The sequence below is a fragment of the Calidris pugnax genome, unplaced genomic scaffold, assembly GCF_001431845.1.
Source record: "Calidris pugnax isolate Ruff unplaced genomic scaffold, ASM143184v1 scaffold52, whole genome shotgun sequence".
NCBI lineage: Eukaryota > Metazoa > Chordata > Aves > Charadriiformes > Scolopacidae > Calidris > Calidris pugnax.
This window is the reverse complement of record NW_015090811.1, coordinates 5,229,772-5,239,140: the sequence shown is the minus strand read 5'-3', so window position 1 is coordinate 5,239,140 and position 9,369 is coordinate 5,229,772. Positions and strand designations below refer to the sequence as shown.

Here is a 9,369-nt window from a genome sequence, read left to right as displayed (position 1 = left end):
TCTAAATCTGTTCCCCTCCAGCTTGAAGCCATTGCCCCTCGTCCTGTCACTGCAGCCCTTTGCAAACAGGTTCTCCCCGGCCTTCCTGTAGCTCCCTTCAGGTACTGGAAGGCTGCTATTAGGTCTCCCCGGAGCCTCCTCTTCTCAAAGCTGAACAACCCCAGCTCCCTCAGCCTGTCCTCGTGGCAGAGGTGCTCCATCCCCCTGATCATCCTCGTGGCCCTCCTCTGGACCCTCTCCATCAGGTCCATGTCCTTCTTATATTGAGGGCTCCAGACCCGCACACAATACTCCAGGTGAGGTCTCACCAGAGTGTCAAAACTCCTGTTTCTTCATGGAAACTTGCAGTTCTTCCCCAACGGACACGCGTTTGCCACCGGCTCTGACGACGCCACTTGCCGGCTCTTCGACCTCCGCGCGGACCAGGAGCTGATGATGTACTCCCACGACAACATCATCTGTGGCATCACTTCCGTGGCCTTCTCCAAAAGCGGCCGCCTCTTGCTGGCGGGATACGACGACTTCAACTGCAACGTGTGGGACACCCTGAAAGGGGAGCGAGCAGGTGAGCAACCCGGGGGGATTCCCCATTTCCAGGGCTAGGGATATTCCTAATCCTTCACTGCCCGTGGTATGGAATCTGCTTGCATCCTTCTCTTTTCCCCCCCTTTCTTTTGGAGTGGTGTCCTCTTGTTTGGTCATATTTTCCGGTTGTTCCATTGCGTTTAATGGTCCCATCTATACGATGTGGAAGTGTGAGGAAGAGGAGGCTGAGGGGAGACCTCATCACTCTCTACAACTACTTGAAAGGACACTGTGGAGAGGTTGGGGCTGGTCTCTTCTCCCAGGTAATTAATGACAGAACGAGAAGGAACGGCTTCAAGCTCCAACAGGGTGGGTTTAGACTGAACATTAGGAAGGAATTTTTCACTGAAAGAGTGGTCGGGCATTGGAACAGGCTGCCCAGGGAGGGGGTGGAGTCACCATCCCTGGATGTGTTCAAGGGACGTTTAGGTGCAGTGCTGAGGGATATGGTGTAGGGGAGGACTTTGTAGAGTAGGGGAGATGGTTGGACTCGATGATCCCAAGGGTCTCTGCCAACCTGAATGGTTCTATGTGTAGGGTAAATGAGATGGTTGGACTCGATGATCCCAAGGGTGGGGTGAATATGTCAGTCAGTGAGATCCTCCTACTCCTTGCTGTTGGCCGTTGTATGTCCGTGTGCTGGAAGATTCCAGCTCTCAGGGCTGAGGAACAGCCTCCAGAATTACACAGTGAGATCCTCCTACTCCTTGCTGTTGGCCGTTGTATGTCCATGTGCTGGAAGATTCCAGCTCTTGGGGCTGAGGAACAGCCTCCAAAATTACGTTCCGTGTCCAGAAAACCTATTTCACCAAAGTGTGTGAAATTAAGGAACACAGAATTACACGTTTGCATTGAGTTTCGCAGCCCTCAGAGGAGGTGATTCAGAGAGCAATGAGTTACAGGAGCTTTGGGGACCGTGACCTCCTGCTGTTGGGGGAGAGGGGAAGTGGAGGCTTTTAGTCCTTGAAGAAGTGGCTTGTGTCAGGACAGAGAGCTGTTCAGAGCACAGCTGGGGCTTCAGGTTAAACCATGGGGCCTGGTTCTGTTCCCAACCTCCATCCTGCTGTTGGGAACACAAACGTGTCCTTTTCCTTCAGGGACAGGGCCAGGCTGAGGTTTGACAGCCCTTGGGAAAGCAGAGGGGTGGGAGGAAACCAACAGCAAAGTGGGGAAAGAGAGGCTGCTTTTGGAACAGTCACAGCAGAAACAACACACGGAGGGGGGTTAATCCTTAGGGCTTGCAAATCACAGGAAACTCGGGGTGTTAGATGTGGACATTGTTTTGGATTTTTGAAGTATTTGATGGCAGTGTTGTGGAAAATGGGGGAAAAAACCTTCCAGGTTAAGAAGTAGAGAGTCTCGATAGGGCTGAGGAGGTCTTTGGGGCAGAAAGGAGAAGTCCTAATGGCAGAGAGAAAAAGGGGAGCAGTACTGTGTGTACAACCTCCTGGGTGAGTGTCTTCTCTGGCTCTTGCGATGTGTCGTTCTTCAGGGTAAAGCACAAAAAAGCAGGATTAGATCTTGCAGTTCATGGTTTTTAGCAAATTTGAAGACTTGCCTGGGAGAAGGAGCAGGAGCCGACGTCCCTGAGGTGCTGTGTGTGTTAACTTCCATCACTTCTTCTTTTCCAGGTGTCCTTGCTGGCCATGACAACCGTGTCAGCTGTTTAGGTGTCACTGATGACGGCATGGCTGTAGCTACAGGGTCTTGGGACAGTTTTCTCAGAATCTGGAATTAACTGGGAGCCAAACACGTACCTTCTCCATTTGAGACCTGGAGAGATCAATGCTGCAGCCTATAGCTGTGAAATAACATTTCTACCTTGTATTTGCAGGTGAAGTTTTTCTATTCACTGATTATTACACAAAAAAAAAAAAAGGCTTTCTGTAAACTAGGAAAAAACAAAAAAAAAATCAAGTGAAGAAATAGGGGAGGGGGGAAGAAATCACTGACTTTTTAAAGGGGCCAGCACACGGAATCATGGTGACCGACAAACTAAGAGCCAGTCTTTTTGTTTTTGGTGGTTTGGTTCGATTGTCCTTGAAGGGTTTTTTGCTTGTGCTCAGTCTGCTAATCCTGTACTTTTATTTTGTACATAACAGAAATATACACATTAATAGCAGCCAATCATGTAACATTTGTCTGTATGTAAAGAAATACGTTGGCATTTTTTAAGGAAACTACATTTATAGCTTTGCTTTTAACCCGAGATGTCACTTCTGAGTTTTGTAGTGGATGAACTAGACTTGCTGTTTTAAATGTTTTTGTGAATTTCCTGTAGATAAAGTGAAGCCAATGGTATGTATGTGTTTTTATAATGGAAGGCATTTGAATTTTTTTTTTTTTTTATTTTAAGGCCCTGGAGCCTCCCAGTGAATACCTGCCGCCTTATTCACTCCCTCCTTCACCCTCTCTGCCTGTTTTTAATCGTGGGGGGCTCTTCCTTCCAGCCAGTGGTTCCTGGGGCATCCATTGGCAGTCAGTGGCCTCCAGGCACCAAGGGGTTAACGCCAGGCAGACTTGCAACTGCAGCAGAAATAATGAAAAACTAAAATTAAAAAAAAAAAAACAAAATAATAATCCTGTTGCAGAAGTATTAGCTTCCTTGCTGCACCTTTTCGCAGCGGTTATTCCACGCTGTCTGTGGGTGTGGAAGCCACACCACCTGTGTCGCTGCCTTTAAGGGGCTGAGAGCTTTTAATTGGGATAATTCAGCTCTAATTAAGTGAGGAAGTTTGGGCCCAGCCCCAGCTGAGCTGTGCTCACACACCCATGGGGCAGGTGCTGGGTGTGCGGGGAGCGGTGCCTTTGCAGAGCCCCCTCTGTGACCACAATCAGCCCAGACGGTCAGGGAGGCTGGGAAATTCTTCTAGATTTCAATTAAATGCACGGTTAATCACCTGTAATCCCCCTCCAAATGAGGGGGGGCCACAACCAAAAGTGCTTGGTGTCAGTGAAGTGCAGGGGGAATTGTAAAAGGAATCGTGTAACTGAAAACCAACCAAATCACCCCATTTCCCTGCGTGAGCCTGTCAGACCCTGGCTCGGGGCCAGGGGGGAGTTAATTGAGATGCTAATTGTTCTGCGGCTCCCACACTGTAAATAGCCATTTCCTGGTTTTATTCTGATTTTGGTGGCAGTGGCCCTGGTTTTATTCTGATGTTGGTGGCAGTGGCCCATAAGTGGTAGGTTCTGATGGAGCAGAGTTGAGCATAGAGGAAAATCAAGTGAGGGATGCCCATCCATTAACCGGGGAGGTTAATTAACTTCTTGGTGCCTGCGCTGGCAATGGATGTTCCCTTGGGAACCCGAATTTTGGGACGGGGAGTTCTGGTCTATTGGCTTCTCTTAAGTGACTTATTTTAAAGATAAGGTGAATTTCAGATGAAGAGGCTGGGAGGGGAGGCTGCTCTGCCCCCCCGCCGAAGCCCTGGGGATGTGTGGGGCAAGCAGTGGGTGGCAGAGCCCCACATCTCCCATCCCACAAAAAACCTCTGGGGCTTGAGGTGCCCATTTGTCAAGTTTCTGACATTTGTAATCCCAAATGATTGCAGCACTTCCAGCCTGTGCCTGTAAACTTGCCATGTCTGTAACGGTGAAGGTGCCAATAAATGTACCAATCACAGTAAAGTCACTTTTTTTTACAAAAAAAAAAAAAAAAAAAAAAAGAAAAAAAAAAAAAAAAGAGCGCATCTTGTGCTGGGAAAGAAAAAAATACCTATTTCCTGGGTATTTTTCCTGGATGGGGGGAGCAGCGTCCACCCTGAGCAGGGGGGTCTCGGGGCTCTCCCCCTCTCTGGAGCGAGGGGCTCCTTGGATCTTGCAGACCTGGTTCATTTTGTCAGTGGTGCACTTGATTATTATTTTATTTTTTATTTTTTAAACTCGCAGCTGCCTTGAGTGATTCATTCTGGAGATTTGTTACTAAGGGATTTTAAGAAAATATCCCTTTTCTAAAAAGTTTTCTTTTTTTTTTTCCATAGAAGTGTGTTTTGAACCAATTTCCTAGTGCCCACCTTTGTGGAGACAGGTGCCGTTTTTACATTCTGGTATTAAAAGTGGTTTCTACTTGTGAAACTCAAAAAAAACCCACCCCAATTTTAGAAATGTGTGTAACTTTTCTGAAAAGCTGAGGTGAAGGTGGTAAGGGCTCTCCTGGGGGTGTCTTGTTCTGTGTCAGCCTTGTTCCATGGGGGATTCTCTGGAATTAAGCTGCTGAATTAAGCATTCAGCTGCTTTTAAAATGACTAATTAAGGAATGCTGACGGCTGGCTAACGAGGTTTCCAAAAGCATCACCCGAGGAGCTGCTGGGGCTCCTTGGGGACGAGGGGAGGTGGCAGGAGCCCGGCCACTCCTGGGGATGTGGGAGACCAGGCTCCTTGGGAACCTGTAGGGAGCTTCTGAGGGGTCCTGCCCGGGGGCTGTTCCCTGTTTCTCTCCTGGATATAGTTTAGATCATTTTTATTTTAAAGCCTGGAGATTCAGTGTCACACCTTGTTGTGATGAGGCCAAATAACGAGCTCGCACAGGTCGTGGCATCGCTGTTTCTAATGGGCCACCAGTGCCCTCTCCAGGTTGATGTCCCTGTAAAATGGATGCGGTTTTAAGGGTAAAAGCTCAAACTCCTCCTGCTCTGAGGGAGGTGATAAAATGACCTTTTGTAGCTTTTACTTAAAAGGTTTTATTCCCTGCTTGGAATGTCAAAGAGCAGGAGGGAGGCCGTAGGATGCTGCTCCTTTCCTCTCCAACTCAGGCAGCAGGTTGTACAGCACCAGCGGCTCCATTGTAACCTCTCGTTAAAAGTTTGTTGCCAAATGACATCATTATCCCCATTTGGGGGTAATTTGGGTGTAATTACAGCAATGGAGGAATGGAGAGCTGCTCCCAGCCTCTTCCAAAGGGTCACTTCTGCCTTGGGAAGGACCCGTGGGCTTTTGTGGTAGGAGACTTTTAGTTTATTCCAGTTTGTAGCTTTTACTTAAAAGGTTTTATTCCCTGCTTGGAATGTCAAAGAGCAGGAGGGAGGCCGTAGGATGCTGCTTGTTTTAACTCAGGCAGCAGATTGTGCAGCGCCAGCAGCTCCATCGTAACCTCTCGTTAAAAGTTTGTTGCCAAATGACATCATTATCCCCATTTGGGGGTAATTTGGGTGTAATTACAGCAATGGAGGAATGGAGAGCTGCTCCCAGCCTCTTCCAAAGGGTCACTTCTGCCTTGGGAAGGACCCGTGGGCTTTTGTGGTAGGAGACTTTTAGTTTATTCCAGTACAGTTGTTTTTTTGGGCAGCTTTTTTTGATCTGGCTTTAACTTTGCAATGGAGAATCTGAATCAGGCAAGTGCCCACCTGGGGCTTGTTCCCACGTAGCCCCGGATGTCCCTCAGGTGGTTGAGATGATGCTGGAGACCAGGAGCAGGTTCTGGGTGGTGTGGTGTGGCTGGGACTGTGCTCCTCCAGTGCCCCCGGCCTCTTCCCATCCTTCTCCAGAGCTTTTTTCCCCTCTTCCCTCCATGGCTCTGTGGATACGGCGCGGAGTCCGGCAAATCCAGGAGGTCCATGTGCCACGGCCCCTTTTCTCCTTAAAAATGGAATAACTGGGCTGTGCTGTGAGCTGTTGGTGAGACTTTTCTGCCTCACTGGAGTCATTATAAATGGTCTTTGTAGAGAATGACTGGGTTAGGTTTATTTTTTTTTTTATTTTAATTTTTTTTTTCTGAGATGATAGCATTTCCTGTCCAAGTAATTAAAGCATGGGTTGATGATGGTGCACTTTGTATCCCGTCCCGGGGCGTGCATGCGGGGAATCGACGTCCTCCACTTCACAGGCACCACGAGCCTCTTTCTTTCTTTTTTTTTTTGTTGTTGTTGTTGTTTTTATAACTTTTTTTCAAGGCGATTTGCTGGTTTCTGTAAAACCCCCTGCGGTGTCGTTTGGTAAATGTGTGAGCAGTGTTACTAATGATAGAACTGATATCAGAGTACATGTGCCTGACATCCTTATACCACACAGTATGGTTAGGTTTGAACTAATATGGACTTCGGTGGAATAGTCTTAGATATTTCAAGCCTTTGTTTTACTTACACGATGGTGCTCTATTTGTGTTTTTCTCTTTTTTTTTTTAAATTAAAAAAAAAAAATAATAAAAGCATCTGAACACTTGTAGTACATATGACATCCAAAGGAGTCCAAAACAAAGTGCTTCTAAACATGCTTGATTTTAATTTGCCTTTAGTTTGGGGCATTTCTCATCAGCTACAGTTTGGGGGTTGGTTTTTGGAATTATTTTTTTTTTTTAACTAGTTGCTGACTACTTTGGAAACCCTTGGGTAACGTTACACCCATTATGAAGTGATCCTGCACTGCCTTTGGATTGTGTATGTATTCAGAAAACAGTCTTAAAAAGCTTTTATTTAAGCTATTAAACAAACCAACCAACCAACCAGGGACTTGTGCCATTTGTTCTTTACCAGTGCTGTTGTAAAAAGACTTCCCTGTGGAAAAAAAAAAAAAAAAAAAAAATCCCTGGCTCTGAACTAACTCTGGTTATAGCTTTTTATTTTTATTTTTTTTTTTCCCACGATGGATCTTTTTCTTTGTATTTGTACAGTGGCTCAGTGAAAGATGTTGCCATGAGTTGATATTGTAACCAATAAACAAGTGCTTTTAACCAGAGGGTGTCACTCGTGGGTGCTTCGGTGGGGACAGACCCACCCTTCCTGCAATTAATTCTTGCTTCTTAATTACCTTATGGTAGGGGAGACATGATGGGTGTTAAACAGCAAAATGTTACCTGAAGAAACTGCCCCCCTTCCCTGCAGGTACCAAAGAACTTCCCGGAGCCAAGGGGTAGGATTTCTTTTTAATAAATAGCTGCAGAACACATGCAACTCCACAAAAGTGCTCCAGAAGAAGAGCATGAAACCCCCCTCTCCCACACAAAGGCCGGGCTCCTCCTCAGTCCTGGATTTCACAGTTTCCCCCCAAACCCCAGAGCCTCAGGACCAAGCAGCAGGTGACAGCGCGGTGACAGCAGCGTCCCCGAGCTCCCCACCGTTACCTGCCTCCAGCATCAGATCTTACATCTATTTAAAATAGCCCTTAATTACTGGAAATAGCAAATCCCCACAGCTCAGTTTTTAAAGCTGCATATTTCATTGAGTCGTGTTAACGCTGCCGTAAAAATATAGAAATATTCCGAAAAGGCTTTCTCTTTTAAAATAAGTTACTTTTGATAAAAGTCTAGTTAGAAAAAAAAAAAAAAAAAGGTGTTAAATGATTGCAGATGGCAACAGCAAAAAACATATAGTTGTGGTTTGTTTTTTTTTTTAAAAAAAAAGAGGCTTTGTGCTGCTGGAGGTGAAGCTGCTCCCCCCGAGGGCAGACCCCAGGGCAGCTCTGGGTTCCAGCCCCACACCCCCCGGCCCCCCCAGAGCTCTCATCACCAGCCAAGGCCACCAGCTGGGCCCCTTCTCCCACCCCTGGGCACCAGAACCTGGTGACAGTGACACCTCAGCCTGGGGTCCAGCCACTGACCCTTTCACCGCTTCATCAACTGTCAGAAATCTGCCAAATTTGGTCAAATAAGTTGATTTTTACTTACTGAGTGGCAGCCAGAGGGGAAACCAGCGCCTTTCATCAGCGAATGACCATCTTCCACTCCATTTGAGGAAGAGGAACCTCTGCCCAGCCCCATCTCATCTGCTTCCAAAAGTCCTCACCTCGTGCTAGAGCTTCTATTTCCCTTCATTACACACAAACACACACAAAAATCCTCCTCCATCCCTGGCTAATTCCTGAGTGACGGAGAAGAGGAGCCGGCGAGGCCGTGATGAGCTCTCTCTCCCTGCACCAGCTCCTGGATGCCAGGAAGCCAGACCTGCCACCACTACATACTAATTAAAAAACCCAAATCCTTAATTGGTTTTTATTAAGTGCCCAAAGAATTTTAGTGTTTGTTTAAAGGTAATTTTTTAACTCAAAAATCCGCCAAACTAACATAGCACTCAGACACCACACCTCTTCCCTTCGCTTCACCCTCCCAGTTTTACAGTAATTAAACAAGTGTCATCAAAGTAACATTTAAAATATAAATCATTTCATGTGACTCCACAGAGGAGAAGTGTAATCTGTAAAATTTCCTACTTTGTCCTACAAAGGATCACCAGGAAAGTCAGCAACGATGCTTTATTTACTCTTCTGAAGAAAATGCTTTGTAAAGCCGTCTAGTTCATTCTCAAGGTGAATGGCTTTATTTCTGGAAAAACAAACAAAAGGGAGGGATTTACTTGTACAGTGAGGGGAGGGGAGGCAGAATCAACCCCAAGCTGTAACTTCCCTCCTCTGGTCCCCAAACCCACCCAAAACCCACCACAGGAGAAACTCCAGGCAAGAGCCCCCCCAGGGCCAGGGGGGAAGAACATGGAATTAAGGCCGAGGCTGCTCCTCAGGCCCCAAACCACCTCCTGCTGGGAGTTTCTCTCCCATAAACACCAAATAGAGGTCAAAAATCATACCAGTATGGGCTCTGAGCGACTCCCAGTGCTGCCCTTCTCCCAGGGGAGGAGTCTGGGGGAAGCCCCCACCCTAATTTACCTACAGATTCTACCCACCTACTCTTCAGAAAGCCACCTCTCCCATAAAATAAAAAAGAGCCAAAAAATCTTCTAAGAAAGACTATTTTTGGAGCTTTGCTCACTCACCTACATAGAAACATGCATTTATTTAACTGTCCAGGGACAGGTGAAGAAAGTGGGAATTGCTGCACCCCCTGGGCCCCCTCCTTTC

The 9,369-nt window shown here is 46.8% G+C and overlaps 2 protein-coding genes across 6 annotated transcripts in view; one reads left to right on the top strand and one right to left on the bottom strand.

Moving 5' to 3' along the window:
- Positions 1-2,553, top strand: part of GNB4 (guanine nucleotide binding protein (G protein), beta polypeptide 4) — a 26,108-nt gene extending 23,555 nt beyond the window's left edge. Inside the window, exons 9-10 of the mRNA XM_014938806.1 lie at positions 349-565; positions 2,217-2,553. Of these exons, the coding sequence (XP_014794292.1) occupies positions 349-565; positions 2,217-2,323 (324 nt within the window). The 3' untranslated portion in view covers positions 2,324-2,553. The remainder of the gene's footprint in view (positions 1-348; positions 566-2,216) is intronic.
- Positions 2,554-7,425: 4,872 nt separating this feature from the next.
- Positions 7,426-9,369, bottom strand: part of MFN1 (mitofusin 1) — a 21,830-nt gene continuing 19,886 nt past the window's right edge. For all 5 annotated transcript variants that reach the window (XM_014938799.1, XM_014938801.1, XM_014938798.1 and 2 more), the window contains one exon: positions 7,426-8,839. In XM_014938799.1, coding sequence (XP_014794285.1) covers positions 8,770-8,839 — 70 coding nt within the window. In that variant the 3' untranslated portion in view covers positions 7,426-8,769. The remainder of the gene's footprint in view (positions 8,840-9,369) is intronic.